The following is a 17000-nucleotide window of genomic DNA, read 5'->3' as shown; positions in this document are numbered from 1 at the left end:
CCTCAGATAAGTAGAAATGTAAATCCTCTATAAAAACAGCTAAAGTTAGTTTTGCACAGTCACTCAGCTGTGAATGGTTCTGATTATTTATTTGGCAGGAAGTGTTAGGACAGAATTTTTTTCTTGGTAAAATACATCCAAAAAATCAAAAGCAATTTAGTTTGGGTTGACACCAAAATTGAAATACATGATTGATAACAAAGTACTATCAGGTCAAATGAAAATATGTGTGTTATAAAATGTTTCCATTTCAGGTCTTTTTAATGAAAGGGTTTTGAGGGGAAGGATTTTCCTAAAGAGCCAGTTCTGCAATGGGGCTTTTCCCAACCAAAATTGTGGCTGTGCTACCATTCACTAGACCAAGGGTGTAAGTCAAATTTCCTGATGTAAAACAAATTATTGACCATTCTAACATCCCTTAGGAGAGGGTCCTACCATAACGTCATAGCGCAGTCTGTTATGAGTCCACATTTCTCCAATAGAAATTGCTACATTTTGTATAAATAATCACGGCAGATGATCAGCAGGCTTGAAGTTAGATATAGCACAGGAGAGATGCAGGTGCTAGAAGGTGGTTTAGAAAGTACATCCAGATCAAGTGATACATGCCTGTGCTTCCTTGCACCATGGGTTTGGTAGGCCTTACTAGTGACCACTGCATTTATATTTGCAAAAATAGATGAAAAATTGGGAGCTTATACTGTGGTTTTATTGTTTGAATACAGTTAAATCCTTCAGAAATCTCCGGTGAGCTGCAGACTGCATTTTTCTAGTTCTTTAACTCTGTTAGTATGTCTGAAGCTTTTATGTATGTCTAATAAATGACTACAGCATCTCGGCCTGTACATTTAAGCCAGATACTCCTACCTGTTCAGAGTACTGATCAGATAATCCAATTCATCCTATTTTTAATGCTCATTTTATAAATCTCTAGAGCTGAGGTTGGGTGTTATTTGAAACTTGAACTACCCTATATATCATTCATCTGATGTGAGTGCAAAAATCAATAGTCATTTTGGAAAAGTGCCCTTTCCTTCTGTGACCACTTTGGTGGAACTGCAAACATTCATTCATATTCCTGCTGCATTTCCAATACCACCTTCTTATTTCTAGCAATACCAACTTAATTTCAGGAACCTGTGGTGTGTAAAAAAAAGAAGACTAACTAAATGAATCAAAATACTGGTTAATAAAATTGGTCTAAACCGTCAGGCAATTTGAATATGGGTTCCCAAAGGTTCTAGCTATTTTATTGCTATGGGTAAAAACTATTCAAGGACAAAATTGAATATTAAAACTTGCTTTACAAACATGTCTTTAGTATTTAATAAATATGTAGCAGCTGGCAGGAAAGTGGAACATACTTCTGTTAAATAACAGTGTATGTGTATGTATATGTGGGTGCGTATAGTTATTTCTGTCTTACAGCAAATTTCTATTTTAAAATATATATGTAGACCTTTTACATAGGTATCCCTTGATATAGAAACAGAAAATACAGTTGTGAAAGAAGGAGGGACACATGGGAAGACATTTTCAGTTTTGTGGCAATGTTTTTGAGCTTCCAGGGAAGCGATACCTTTTCCTTACTTTTTAAATGCAAAAATACCGAGTCCTTTCCATAGTCCTAAACATTGCTTTACACTCCCAGTGGCTTTGGCCAGTCCAGCTGAATTCTCTAACCCACACTTCCCCCATCTGTATAATGGGGATAGTAATATTTACTTACCTATATCTCATGGGAGTGTTATGGGGATTAATTATTTAATGCTTGAAAAGCTCTTTAAAGATTAAATTTCCTAGTCGACTACTCAGTATTATTATTAAAGCAGAACCTCACTAATCCATGTGCATTATAATCCACACCAAAATTGGCAGTGTCCCCCCACATCTGAGCAAAGATTTAATAATAAGGCTGTTGAGCAAGTTCTCTTATTACTAAGGTTTAATTATTATAATATAATATTCTGGAGTAGATTTACTAATATGGTGTAAAGTGTAGATAATTACAGCTAAACTACACTGAATAAAACAGATGAACAAACATTATCCCTGGTTTTGTTCACATAAACTGGCAAGCAGACTTACCAGCCAGAGAAGGGAAAAGTCCCACCCACAAACCTTTTTCTAACTTTTTTTTTGTGGCTTCCTGTATTTCCATCCTGTTGACGATATTAGAAGATAAGCACCCAAAATACAGGGCCTGAAAGAACACAGCCACCCCTCTGTCTCCACAGCATCAGTTTTTCCTTTCTTCATGTAATCCAAATAAATAGGAAAAATGGGAGTTCAGTAACACTTACTGTGTCTTTGCAGTTTGCAATAGAATTAAGTCCAGTCTTCTGCTGTTGCAGTGTAACATACCTTAAAGTCCCTTTCCTGGTGCTCATTTCACAGTCCCCTTCATTTGCAAATTTGCAACGGGCCCCCAGTTAATAGCAAGACTGCATCGTTCCAACTTGTTCTTAATCAGAGTTAGCTTCCCTATGCGTCTGTGATGGTACCCTTGCAATATAGAGCTACGTTTCGAAGAGAACAGTATGAAGGCACAAACTGTTATTCCTGTGGCCTGGCCCAGTAATTCTCATCACGAAGGTTGTGCAGCAACTGCTTCAGTGGCTAGACTCCAAGGGATCTAAAACTGGTTCCACATAGAATCATAGAATCATTCAGGTTGGAAAAGACCTTAAGATCATCAAGTCCAACCATTAACCTAACACTGCCAAGTCCACCATTAAACCATGTCCCTAAGCACCACATCTACATATCTTTTAAATACCTCCAGGGATGGTGACTCAACCACTTCCCTGGGCAGCCTGTTCCAGCGATTGAAAATCTCTTCAGCACAGTCAGTTTTCTGCAATGACATGCATTTCCCCATAGGAAAGCAGAGCCACTCATTGACATTTTTAAGTACATAGTGATTTGGAGACATCAAACTTCATACTCTTTAGAAGGGCCCGGAAACTATTGCGTGTCCTCCTCTGGCTTGACATGAATAAGAACACTTTAGCTTCGTACCTCCTGACAAAGACTGCACCTCTAAGAATATCAGCTGAACTTGGGATTCAATGGCTTTGAACTCATATACATGATCTTTTAATTGATCTGTGGTTATCCAGGTGTAAAAAGTCCCGCTTTTTAGCTTGCTCAAAAGAATCCATAAACAGCTATCAGCCCTTTTAGGGACAAAAAAACAGCCATGAAAGTACAAAAAGCTATACAAAAGTATAACAAGAGGCAATCAAGCTGTATCAGAAAAGCCTTGCCAGCAGCCTGATGCTATGATACCCAAGACTAAATTAAACTAACAGGACCTCTTATGACTCTCGTCATTGGCATCGGAAATTTGATGAGTCTAAATAGTCACATAGAGAGTGACATAAAAAACTGTTATTCCAGCCATTGGAGAGGAGAAGGCAAACTTTGTCCTTAGAGGGACTTGCAGTTGGTTCTGCCTCTGCCATTCTCACTCCACCATCCCATGGTGCAAGTCTCAGCTGATGCTTTGTGGTCTGACCACAGGGAGAGGTTAGCAGAGTTCATGGCCTCTGTGAGCTTTCTTATAGCTTGTTACTCCTAGCTTGGGAAAAAACCCTCAGAAAATGAAATGCATTTTTTTTACTTTGACAATATCGGGTAACTGTCACTCTCCAACTGAAGCTTAATGAACATGACCATAGAGCAATTTATATTTTGTTGAGCTACGGCAACACATACACAACCCAGAAATTTAAACATCTGGGTTTCTAACAACATGTAATTTGTGTTTACTCATTATGAGCTGAATATACAATGTGAAATTCATTTATTTGTGCACTTCCATCTCATTATACAGTTTTCAGAGAAAATTGTCTCAGCATCCGACAGGTATCAGATACCACAACAGCCCCAACAGCAAGCGTGGTCCCAGGGTCAGCTCTGCACCTTCAGTGCCCAGCAGCCTCCAGTCTGAAAAGAGTTTGCTAAAGAGAGACTAAACTAATTCTGCAGCTTCTACCCTAAGCAGGATGGGAATACTTATTCATGAACTTTGTAAATATGGATGCGTTCAAACCAAGTTATGTGTTTTGCTTAAGATCCTGCTGAGAACTTAAGTGAGAAGCACCAACACTCAGCGCCTGCTAGAAACAACTTTCTAGGGGCATTTCATATACAGTCAAAATGCTCAGAATTCCTCACTTATTACATAAATTTTATATATTATCTGCATACCTTTAATAACGACAGCTATTTATTGACCAGACAAGATGTGATGCCTACTGTTAATACCCATTTTAGCTCTGGTAATTAATGATTTTAATATTTAAGTTTAATTAAGTGTGTAATATCCAACTCTTAAATTATTCAGTCTCTGCAGAATGTTTTTCATTAATACCACACATTCTATTAACATATTTATGAACACCTTTTATGACTTAATGTGGCTTAATTCTATTAATAAAAACTAATTTTAAAGTCATTATCTTTTTTAATTATACAGTAACTTGCAATGTAGATTTTCCAGCTCCAGCATGGCTCTGGAAGAGAACTGCTGAGGTTTCTGCAGCTTCTACTCTACTGCCTGACCACACAGAAAAAAAAAAAAACAAACCTTCTTTACTGAAGGGATGAGGTTCTTTTGCCTGAGTAGCTCTGATCTGATAGATATGTGAGATGCTCAGCACTTCAAAAAGGGTACCAAACTGCCTGAAGGACCTAGTGAATGATAATGTGTGGTTAGAGCAACATCACTCAAGACTAGCACTTAGCCTGTCTGTAGACAACACTGATGCAGCAGTGAGGAGCTGGCTGTGGAGGATAAAAGCGCTGTACAGGCTGCAAGTTTTCATTTCAGTTGTTCACAGTATTAGTGAGTAATTCTGTAACATTTATGCAGATACATTAAATTGATTCCAGCAAAAATCAAATTTACCAAGTTTACTCAGATTAGTGATCATGATAGGACTGTTTACTAGATCCGTATCTATTGAACAAGCTAAAATGGGTCTTGGAATGAGTGATAAACTGTGTACTCATAATCATCTGGCCTTAAGATTCACAACCAGAAGACTATTACAGTAAACTGATTTACTAAATTAATTTAGCTGTTTCAGGTCTGAAATATAACCTGTTTGTAAGTGTGGCTGTTGGTTATTTTTTCCGTCTCCTATTCTGCACTTTAGGTAGTTTTTTTCTGCATAGAAAAATTACCCTTTTTTATTCTTAGTATTCTAAGGACAGTGTTAAAATTATCTCGGTCCTGTTGTAAGGAGTGACCGATGTCATTGGAGAGAGCCAAATGATGCAGAGCTTAGGCATTATTACAAAATTACAGTGAATTGCTTGTGGATGTGATTTATATTTAAGGGGTGAACAAGGGCAGGGTAACCAGGAGAGGGCTAAAGCAGCAGCCCAAGATCATCCACGTCCTGGAGACAATCCAGTCCACCTGCTCTCCAGGACAGAAACTCTGAGTGCTTCTGAATTCATTAGTTATCATCTCCTGTATTAGGCTGAAAGGTCTCAGGCCACTTATTTGCAGTGACCCGTGCTTGCTAAAAAGGGCCTGACGTGGGGCAATGGGTGTCAGTCTCTGTGTCCATCCACTCAGCTTTGATCCACAGCCTCCAAAAAGGCTTCCCAGAAGGAGCTCCCCAACATTAGTTGTGTGCATGTTCAACAGCAGAGCAGACATCTGTTTCCGGAGGTCTTCTGAGACCCTTCTCTCTCTGACTCTATACGGCAATTAAATTATTATCTCAAGTGATTGGGACAGTAAAACACTGGTGAAGCAGTGCCATAATTAAACAACTAACTCAGGGAAAGGGATTTACTGAGGATGCACTGGGTATAGTGTAGGATCAGAAACAGTGCACAATAAGAATAGGAACTCTCCAAGTGAGAACAATCACTTTCCATGTTTCTTTGTTAACCATCTTTAAAGAATGTTACATAAAAAATTGAAAAATGCTTTCTTCCATAGCACTTTCTACAGATTAAAGCAAACACAAATCAATGTGTGTGACTTTCTTGTTTCAAGAAAACATTCAGCATTTTTCTAAAGGGTTTTTTAAATTTTTTCCTTGCAATATGCGGTTTTGCCCTCTCTGCCCCAAGTTTAAATTTTCCCTTTCTCTCCGTTCCCTTAGCTCCAAAAACAAGCAATATCATCTTCTGAGCTTCTGCAGATTTGGTCTTCCAAGCATAACTAACAATCTGCTCTTTCTGAAGTGTGTTTCAATAATTCTCAAATTAGATCTCTGAACATGAAAGCACTTTTTCTAACAAACCTCCATGCAGAGTACAGAGATGGTGATGAAAGTGAATTTTACTTGAGATGAGACCATTCAAAGTCTCATCAGATGGCCCTTGCAAGGAATCTATGAACACCATCTCTGCTGTAAAAATATTTGGGGCATCTTCCGTTTAATATCTAGGTAACGTATACAATAGAAGATGGATATAATGAACCCAAAGGAATTAAATTGTTGCTCATCAGTAATGATTAGTAACATGAAAAGAAGTAGGGCATCAGTGTATCAATGGCACTGGGAAGTGAATAAAACAGGAAGTAGAGCTGCACTTTCCGGTGTTGGAATATGTCAATGACTGAATTTTCTGAATTTTCTGGATCTAAAATTAAACATTTGAAGTTTACAGAGGAGATAAAAATATTCCTCACTTACTTACCCTACATTTACAGTCACATCTCTTCAGTTCTTCTGGACACTTGCAGAAGCCATGCCACCAATAGCTCCCAGTAGTAGGAGTGCCCCCCTGTTCCAATATTAGACCAGTGACAAAAATAAAAATGCACAATGACTTTGGTGACAGAGACTAGGCCCAGCATTGTTTCATACTCCAAACATCAGTCTTTCTTAACTAATCATTCTACTTTTCTGAAAACGCCAAGCACAAAATTCAGAAGTAAAAGATGCAGGCACTTAGCTGCATGTTTCTTTTCCTGTAATCTTTCACGACTTTGTTAACTCACTGTGGTTACCCTGACCAACCATCCTCAACCTTTGCAAATACAAATGTGCAAAGTCAAAAAAACCAAATCACTAGAAAGCAGAAAAATTCCACTCTTAAGCAAAGCTACTATAAACATTCAGAGTCACCATGACATTTCTGAGTACAACCAGGCAAGCAGTATAATGAATGTGGTTACATTAAGATAGCAAGAAATTAGATTAGGTTTTCATTGCATCAGAAACAAGACTTCACAATACCAAACAGATCACTTAACTGCATGTGTAGGAAAGGAAAAGTAGTTCATATGCCAAAATAACTGAGTATAATCTGGATTTGGTTTTGTAATTGTATATAGCATGTATGTCATTTCTGAACATATAATCAACATTTTGCACCCACGGCACATTGTCATCATAGCTTAAAAAAAAAAGCATAAGGGCAGTGCTAATGGATGTGTCCATGGTGACTGACCAAACAAAGGACCATATCACAGCAGAAGGCACCTAAATCCATTGATGTTTATTTCCAGAGCTATTGGTGTTGAGGGATCTGAACGTGGCAAAGTGCAGTGGAAGGGGAACCAAGCAAAGTGTAATTTTAAGCCAAGGAAAGTGTAATTTGTGAGAAAACATTTGCATAACATTATTGAATAATTAACAAGAAGTGCAAGTTTATAGCCAGAAGTATAGGGAGCCAGTAAGGTGGGGGCAGAGCCCATTGCCACTCACTTTCTGGGAGAGGCTGGGGGAAAGGGTGGCATATCATGTCACATTTGTATGAGGCTGACAGCTGGACAGAAGGTTCCAAGAGCTTTTCTAACCATCAAAACCTCAGAGAATCATTTATTTCAGGATACAAAGGGTGCTGTATGCCTGGGTTGTGGAAGCTCCAGGATGAAAGATTAAAGATTCTTTAAATTTTCTGAAACATCCCTCCTTAGAGAGTGTTAAAGACAAGCTGCAGGAGACCAATGCAATCAGGAACATCACAGACATGTCAAGCTATAATGAGAAAGAGCCAAATGCATTCCTGGTGTAACACTGCCAACATTAGTGGATACTCACCAGGGGACAATTTTGTCCCATTTTCGTTATTAGCAGCATCTGTAAGAACTGTTTGCCACCTTCTGGCAATACATAATTTCAGACAGAAAGTGGGAAAAAAAATAGCGCACCATGTTTTTATTTAATCAAAAACTCTTTGATTCCCTAGGAGAATAATTCTGGGAAGATATGAAAACAGCTGCTTAGACATTTCAGGAAATGTTTCATTCAGACTACTGAAAGTGTTCAAAGCTTTAATATATTGTTCACATAATTTGGAAATTTAAAAGGCACTGAGATTTTATTGTACTTAAGTAATAATAGTCTTAACATTACTATTAAATATTAAATAAATTAATATTAGTACTTTATGGTTAATTTTATCTGATTAAAAATCTCACATTCTTGATATACTACCAAGAAATTACTTAAAATATTTTGATACAAGAGGAGAACCTAGTCACAAATCCAAGGTCTAACCTCTCTTGACCTGAGGTCTTGGCAGAGCAGATATGCACAGCAAGATTAGACTTGACAGAATCTTAGGAGGACAACCTGTAAAGAAAACATAAGTATTGCAGGAAATGAAATAAACTTATCAGGAGGCTGAGCTCTTTCCTCTGACTTAGTACCTAGGCAATGCTCAGAAAGCAATACAGACAGACATCTCTTCTCCATTAGCAGAAAAGCCAGGTTTCTTTTGCTAGTACTTCAGATGTAAGCCATCAGCAAGCACTGGATCCAGGTAGAAAACCAGGCTTTGGTAAAGAGAGGAGCAAGTAGACACATGAGAGTAGTACCCTCATTTCCACTCCACTGAACATGCGTAAGCTGACATAGCAAAGCAAACAGTTCTTGTACATGGCAGTTCTACCTCAAACAGAAAAGCCTTTAGACAGAAAACTTCTGCTCCTGATGTTTTCCTTTTGTCACTCTTCCTCCAAAATGGCTGTGTTCATCTCCTACTTGTCCTCCTACACACTCAAGATCTTGTGCCTGTTGGTGTCTCTTACTCGGTTAGCAATTATTTACTCCTTCCCTGGGAGTTATGCGAAACAGGTCATAGGTGAGTCATTCTTACACATCCCATGGAGAAGTGCCACCAACCTGCATGACAGTAGCTTGTGGAAGCTAAAAGCCACCCAGAAGACACCTACTAAATTCCAACAAATCAAATGCCATCACAGTGACAGATTATAGTGCTTCTCCTGGCTCATTTATCTTGTCTACATTAGTAGGTCAAGGGAGATTTTCTCCCTTCAAAGAAGGGAGGAAGGCATCTATTAGCCTTCAGTGAGATGTATACCTTTGAAAAACAATTTCTCCCACAGTAAGGATGATATCCATAGTGACAAAGTCAGAAACAAATTTAAAACTACATCGTCCCTAAATGTCTCCAGCAGTTTCAACTGAATGCAATATCCTTCACTTCTGGTTGTAAGTTGTTTGGGCATTAGTAGTTCATGCTCTGTTAAACAAACACTGTCTTCTGTTCCTCCCAGAGGTGAAGGGAAAAAAAAGTAAAATCGTTGCTCTGTCTCTGGTTTAGTATGTTTGCAAAATGTTTTGAGATCTTGGAATAACAGACAGTAAAAGTAAGTTATGTTCACAATTAACACATAGGTTTTATATAAAGCTTAAAAACTAAAGAAAAAATATTTATTCAGAAATATTAATAACTGCTTCCAAAATGCAGCTATAATCTCAGAATAAGCATAAAGAGAAATCATTAGTTTAGTTGCTCTACAGAATAAAATTTTGTATTTTTCTCCTGTTTATATTTATTATGGAAAAGCAATCATTTTAGTGCTGGTTGAACAAATCCAAATGAACCCTTATGGCCTGAACACAGCTCTTTAAAAGGTTTTTCTTTTGAGCAACTAATTACTTACATTACTGCACTTTACTCCACTCTAGTAATTTTGATATTTTTCCCGTAATATTCAAACATTAGAGGAAAGTCAGCTACAATACCCTCACATCAGTATTCTCCTCACCAGCCAGTGACATATTGCAACAATGGCTTGTTGACATTAACGTCTACCAAGGCTGAGGATGACTTTCTACGTAATTTCATTTCATTTGAAAGAAAAAGCAGGTTGGGGGGGGTTGACTGTCTCAGACTGGTGGTATTTAAACCTTATAGAAAGTCATTTTGCCAAGTTCTTACTTGCAAGTACTATATTGCCACAGAATATGAATGATAGTTTTATTTCATGGCAGCTTTTTCCCCTAGCCACTGGAAATACAGCCCATATAGGTGCCTCCCCAGCAAGAAGGCCAGGCACAGTATTTTAAACAAATGGCAGTCCGTGGCCCATCTGGGGTTCTCCCACAGCCAAAATTTCCCTTTAAGCTGTGGCTACAAGTCTTCTTGTTTAGTTGGTCAAGTTGTCTTTTTCTTAGACGGAGGCAGAGCCAGGTTGTCTTTTTCTCTAGGGGAGAGGCAGAAATACAGTAATGCATATGATATTGCACATCCTAGTTTATAGTCTATATTTATATATCGTTACATGTAACAAATACGTTGATTCACTTTTGTTGAGGTAGGTTCTAACCAGCTACAATTTCTCACTCCAACATTTGGTGGTTTTTCCCTCCCCTCCAAAAAAGAAAACAGAAAAAAAATGAAAATTGTCCGGGGGACAGTCCATTAATAAATCAGTTCTCTTTCTTACCTCTAGGGAATAAAACAGCAGGCCACTCACCCCCAGGTCTCCTCCCCTGAGTGTCCCACAAATAACTGGTACAATATTGCTCTTCATGCCTCAGAGGAGCCACGAGAGGCATTTGCCACCCTGATTTTGAATGGTGGCCACCTGGTTTGTCCTCCTGGACAAGAAACAGCTGATTTGGGTATAGTGGCACATTTTGCACAGGGGCAATCTTGTTACCCAAAAGCATCTTGCTGCTTCAGACCATTTGATGTTTTTACGGCTGTGCAGCTGATACTTCCCAAAGTAACAAGCTATTTCTGTAAGTTCAGATACTCTCAGAGCCTTGCACAAGATCTGGTAATGGCCTACTGCTCTTCACTGCCACTCAGTGAAAAACATCATCTTGTGGACAACTGGGAAAGAAGACTGTAGTTAAGTGAAAAACATTGGTCAGGCCAACGCTCGGCACCACTTCTGCCATGGTGAGGTGTGACAAGGCCATAAAAAGCACAGACTAAATTTTCTAAGGCCCAAGGTGACTTCTTCAGTGCTAGCTCAGGTACCTTGCTGGTGCACACAAGCAGCTTCATCTTGCTCAGCGGAGTCCTGGGATAGTTTTAGAGAAACAGGCAAAGTGACTTGGACCCTATGCATGGTCCCTGATTCAAGTGTTAACCAAAATGGGATCCCCTGGATTTCCAATCTAAAAAGAGCTGGGGTGGGGTCTGCGCCTCCCCCGTCAGGCACAGCCTGTGGTCCTGTACCAGAGGGGAGGCACTGAAGAGCAGAAGTAAAGAACAAGCCCATCGAAGGAGATGCTTTTTGTAGGCAAGCTCCTAAGAGCTGATCACTCTACATGCATGAGCCTTCTTTTTATTTTTTCGTGCTCAAGTGCCAAGCAGGGAGCAGATGGTACATTACTCAGCCTTAACTGGAGGGTAAGAAAGTGTGATTTTTTTTTTTTTTTTTTTTTTTTAAATTCAGTTGAGACCCTCAGCCCATTTAGATTCTCAGCTCAAAGTTTATTTGTCTTACACAGAACTTGTACTTTCTACCCCTCTCAAATGCTAATCCTCTCCATACATATGCTCATTATGCAAAAGCATATGACAAACACCATCTGGGAAAGTAAATAGCTCCTCAGTTAACCACACTGCTCCCTCCCTTTACGTCACCCACCTCACTATTGTCTCTCCTATTTTTATCTGCAAGACAGCAATCACTCAATCAAGCTATTAACTTAAAAGTGTCGTCTCAGTCAAGCAAGCTGCAGATCCCAGGCTGGGCAGTAAAACCCATTCCATTTTTCGAGATGATGTGCATCTTCATGATAATTTGAAGGCAGCCATAGCACTGAGAAAAATAAATGTATCTTTTAAAGGACAGTTGATATCACTGAGAGATACTAGTCCTGACCTGCAGAAGTCCATGCTTGTTTTTCAGCTAGAAGGTTACATTTTCTCCCCCATGAAATATGCAGCTCTTGCCACAAGTTCCACCTCGTTTCCATGGATTCCTGAGGTAGTCCTTCATCTCTGACAGATTATTGCTCATACCATTCAGAGCCAGGCAATGGTGCTAAATAGGGAATGACATTAGCCAAGTTCAGTGATTTCTCTAACCTCTGTGTAGACGGGTAAGAATAGTTGTGCTGTCATTAGTCATGATGGATTTGTTGTCTGCTGGAATGTTAATCAAAAGAAATGAGGATCATGTATGCAAGAGAAAGACATCTCAGAATATTCTGTTTTGTACCAATGGATTAGGCAAATCATCATGATTCAGCAAAGGAGATGTCTATTTAGCTAAATTAAACAGGATCTGCACAGTCCAACCATATTGTGTTGAGGCTAAGTAACCAGGAGAAATTCAAAATGCACAGCCAAGAGACTCAGCGGCTGACACTGTGATATAAAGGCAGAGCTTTGTAAGTACCCTGTAAGAATTGTGGGGCCATAAACACTGCAATATTATATCTGTTTAGAAAAAAATATGAGACAGAATTCAATGATGACCTTATCTGAGCTACAAATTCTTGTCAATTATTATATGCTTGTAGGGACATGTTTAATAGATGGCAGAAAGTCCTTCTCATTTGTCCTCAGAGACAGCCCTGATATTGCCCAGCTAAGAAATCCATTATATGGCTACAAAAGAGGCAATTTGATTTCATGAGCACGTGCCTTTATTATTTTAAGAATAATTTAATGTAGGCAGAGGAAAGAAGAATCTGTATGAAAAAAGACCGAGGTTTCCAACATTTGCAGTTACCAGCCCTGTGGTTCTTGCTTCTCCTGAACTCTTCTTATTTGGCGGGGGTGGGGGGGGGGGGGGGAGAAGATTATTTTTTTTAACTCCCCATTGACTCCCCTGGGAGTTTTGCCTCACCTAAGACAGAGGAGTTTCAGTCCGGTATGTGGTTTGGGTGTTGATGTTGCTCAGAATACATATGCCTATGCAATACACGCTCTGTGCTGCTGAATACGCCCTTAACTCCCTTTTCTTTGTTGTTACAACAGACGAACCAAACTCCTGGAGTGCTCCCTCTGCCACCTCCCCAGGTCTGCCGGAAGTAGGTCTTTCTCTCGAGGACATAATCTCACCATTATCTTCATCACACATAGCCCCACCCTCTGACCCTTCTCACCAGATAAGCCCAGAGCCAACATGGGATATCAAGAGGGAACATGATGTAAGGAAACCAAAGGAGCTTTCGGTGAACGGTCACAAAAAGAAAAGGTTAGGAGAACAAAGAGAAAGGTCAGCAAGTCCTAAAAAGGTAGACAGGTCAAAGCATGAAGAGGCTTCTTGGAAAGGATATTCAGAAGGCAAAAATAAGACCACTGATGGTGGCAGGCCCACCTCAGAAAGCAAAGTGGTGGGACACAGCGTTATGATCGAGGCTGGCGCGAGAGAGCACGTGTGTGCTGGAACCAGTGATGAACAGTTTGGGAGGCTGAGGAAGCCGGAAAGCAAGAGAGGAGGATCTCTTAGCAAAAAAGAAGATCACAAATCCGCGAATAGCAGCGAGAAGAAGTCAGCTGCCGCATCCGACCATGTCAAGCTCGATACAGGTGCTGCCAAGACGTACAGTAGCAACCGCTGCAGCTCGCCTGGAAGTGATATGGACCACAGCCAGAGGGACCCTGATGGGAAACCCGGCGAGTTCCCCAGGAAGGGACATCTCCACTCCATTAGCACTCGCAGCACCAACACCACAGTTCGAAAGGCAACGGTCTCCCCAGGGCCGTGGAAAATCCCTGGCTCGGATAAGCTACCTAGCGTCCTGAAGTCTGGTACTTCTGCCATGAGCAGATAAGCAAGCGACTGTTGCCCTCTAACTGTCTCAAACTGACACAGAACATTCTTCTTAGTTTTTGTCTCACATTGGTTTGTTTTAATTTATTTTAACTATCACACATATACACAAAGCATTGAGGAATGAAAACATTAGTGTGTAATTCCATGACAATGTGCACAGTATCTAATAAGTTCAAAAGCATATAGTCAACACGGAGATTTAAAATCGACCCTAAAGTCCCAATTCCATTTTAGGGACTTTGGCAGCTATGGAAGAAACCAAAACAATATGAAGGACAGTACATCAGAGAAGGATAGTGCAGTGTAGCTTTAGCATTTTTTTTTCCCACTGCATGAAGGACTTGGATTTCATTCAAACTTTATATCAAGAAACTGGAACAAGTTAGAGCAATCACAAACTGGAACATCGCCTTAAATAAAACTGCACGGAGCAAGCTGAAACCGAGAGAGGATCTTTTCATGGAGCTAAAATGTTGTAAATAAATTGTTCTCAACATATCTAGACAGGGGTTAAAGGGTTTCTTTGAAGCATCGTTCGGAACTGTACACCCATGACACGTCTCCACTGTTAATGCTTTGGGATAGTCCACATGATACCCTGTAGCATAGTTCACTGGGCGCTATGGGAGGAGTGGGGAATCCAGTGGATTAGTTTCTGTGATACCATTTCTACTGCCATTTTTGTGAACAAACCATGTTTCTGTACATTGGAAAGGAGTTAGGGTGGAGTTGTATTTGCAAATTATTCTCGAAAGTGATTTATTACAGGTTCCCCAAATCCTGCGAGGTAGCACACAAACCAATTGGTCAGGCTCAAAACCCAGACACCTGCAAGGCCCTTGCAATGAAAGGAAGAGTGCTACAGAGAAAAAGCTGCAGTTTCCTTAAGGAAAGGCCTTTCCCTCCTGCAGAAAACGAGACCTTCACTTACCAACAGTGCTATGTTTCATACCCATCTACATTTAGTTAGGACACTCTCACCTTTCATCCCCTCAGTTTGGCAGAGCAGGTGCCTCTAAGGCACACGTTAACAGTAATTAGACTGGTTTCTGAAATACAGTTGTCAGTGTCCTCATTCAGTAAATTCGATATATCTCCATTTTTAAAATGGTTTCCATTTTATCATTTCTTCCCTACCTCCATTTTTTTTTTTGTCTTTTTTTGGTTTTATCTTTCTTGCTTGTCTGTTTTGAATTTCAAGCCTTAAGTGCCAGGTAAACATTCCAGTCTGCCTTCACAGGAAATAACTCCGAGTTCAGTCAATCAGTCATTATCTTGTTTCAAAAAGATGCATGTGTGTCTATGTAAGTGCGCATATGCTTATTTGTCTGTCAAAATTAAAAGAAAATCCTGGGCAATAATACATTGGTAATCAAAAAAAAAAAATCATAAACCTAAGTACTGTCGAAAATTCATATTTAAAAACTAATGTTCTCTAGCAATCTTAGTTCCTCACATGCTCTGCTGAAAAATTAGATTGAGATTGGCTTTGTTCCAAGAAATTAGCACATTACTGTATGTCTCAAACATTGCACTGGACTGAGAAATTTATAGGCATGTTTCTTCCTGTCCAATTATTTGAAAAGCCTCAAGTCAAGGATTTTGCAGCTTTCAAACAATTTTTTTTAGAAAGAGAAATCCATTTATAATTTCTGAAAAAGCACAAGTCCATGTAGCTGTTTATAAAACTCTTATTTAATGAAAAAAAAATCTTTATCCCCTGAACTAGAATCCAATATAATTTGCATTAATTTATTGAATCTGATTTTGGACAATGCTTCTGTAGTGTAGATGCACGTCCCAGTATCTTATTTTTATGTATAAAGAAAGCAAACAATGAAATCTGGAAAACAGTTGAGATTATGCTTGCATAAACTCTAATTTGCACAGTTCACAGCTACTCCTTGTGCAGTAATTGCTTTATGCGGCTGTAATCGATAACCTGTGAAGACAGCACATCATCTAAACCCCATTCCAAATAATATTTCTGTGTAGTGTTAGCTGTGAATTTACCCTGTACAGCTCTATCTCTATAAATATAATTCCATGTATTAATAGTCACAGAAAGGCTGTAAGTGAGCAACTATTTTTATGAAACGCACCACTATGGATAAATTAACTTTTACAGAAATCTTGTTTACTGTATGATATTCTAAACCACTGTCAAATAAAATATATATCCAAAAATCTTTTTTTTTTTTCAATTGTACATAGTCTGCGTTAATTTTGAGTGACAGGCTTCAGTGTTACACCAAGAAACAATCCTTTACATGCATATGAATAGAATTAATTAAATAAAAAGGGGAATGCTCCATTTTGATTTCTTACTCCAAAGAGGGGTACAATTTATGAATATACATGTAGGTGACCAGACAAATTCCATGTAGGCAAGTTAAGGTGTATGAGGCTACACAGATGCAGAGAAATCTCTCCCTTGGTGAAGCCTGAACTCTTATTCTTCCAGTCCCAGGAGACACAGGACCGGGGTGGCCAGACTCCCAGTACTGAGACACAACTTCTAAGCGTGCACCATATGTACAAAATGCATCTGGCAGCTCTAGCCCTAGAAAGGATTTTTTGCAATCTGAGTGAAGGGGACATAATTTGATTTCCAGTTTACTTTACAGAAACGACATCTCAGAAAACATTATAAGGGTGTAAAAATAGTGGTAACCAGACAGTCTCTTCTGGGGCCTAATCCATCCCTCATTGAAGAGAACAGAAAAATGCTCCTTACCTTCAGTTAGGCAAAATAAATCACCAGTTTACAGACTGTAGGCACTGTAAGATGTGCTGGCTGGAAAACTACTGATATTTTTCAAACAAATATGACATTTTTAAAAATAAATATTTCCTTTTTCCTTAAAATATAATTTTCTTAAAAAAATAATCATTTGCCTTCATACACTTTGAGTCAGTTTCTGCAGAGCCTCATTTTTCAGAAGATTAATGTTCCACGCAAAAAATTTCAACCAGCTGAAATAATAACATCATTTTTCATTACAATAAACACATAACAAAT

At 39.1% G+C, this 17000-nt stretch overlaps 1 protein-coding gene across 14 annotated transcripts in view; it reads left to right on the top strand.

The window, feature by feature from the left end:
• MAGI2 (membrane associated guanylate kinase, WW and PDZ domain containing 2) overlaps window positions 1-16182 on the top strand; it is a 770074-nt gene extending 753892 nt beyond the window's left edge. For 11 of the 14 annotated variants that reach the window (XM_052789023.1, XM_052789022.1, XM_052789031.1 and 8 more), the window contains one exon: window positions 13177-16182. In XM_052789023.1, coding sequence (XP_052644983.1) covers window positions 13177-13976 — 800 coding nt within the window. In that variant the 3' untranslated portion in view covers window positions 13977-16182. The remainder of the gene's footprint in view (window positions 1-13176) is intronic. The other 3 variants (XM_052789029.1, XM_052789027.1, XM_052789028.1) reach the window with 2 other exon arrangements.
• The last annotated feature ends 818 nt before the right edge of the window (window positions 16183-17000 follow it).

This window comes from Harpia harpyja, chromosome 6 (assembly GCF_026419915.1).
Source record: "Harpia harpyja isolate bHarHar1 chromosome 6, bHarHar1 primary haplotype, whole genome shotgun sequence".
Taxonomy (NCBI): Eukaryota; Metazoa; Chordata; class Aves; order Accipitriformes; family Accipitridae; genus Harpia; species Harpia harpyja.
This window is presented reverse-complemented; position numbering and strand designations above follow the sequence as displayed.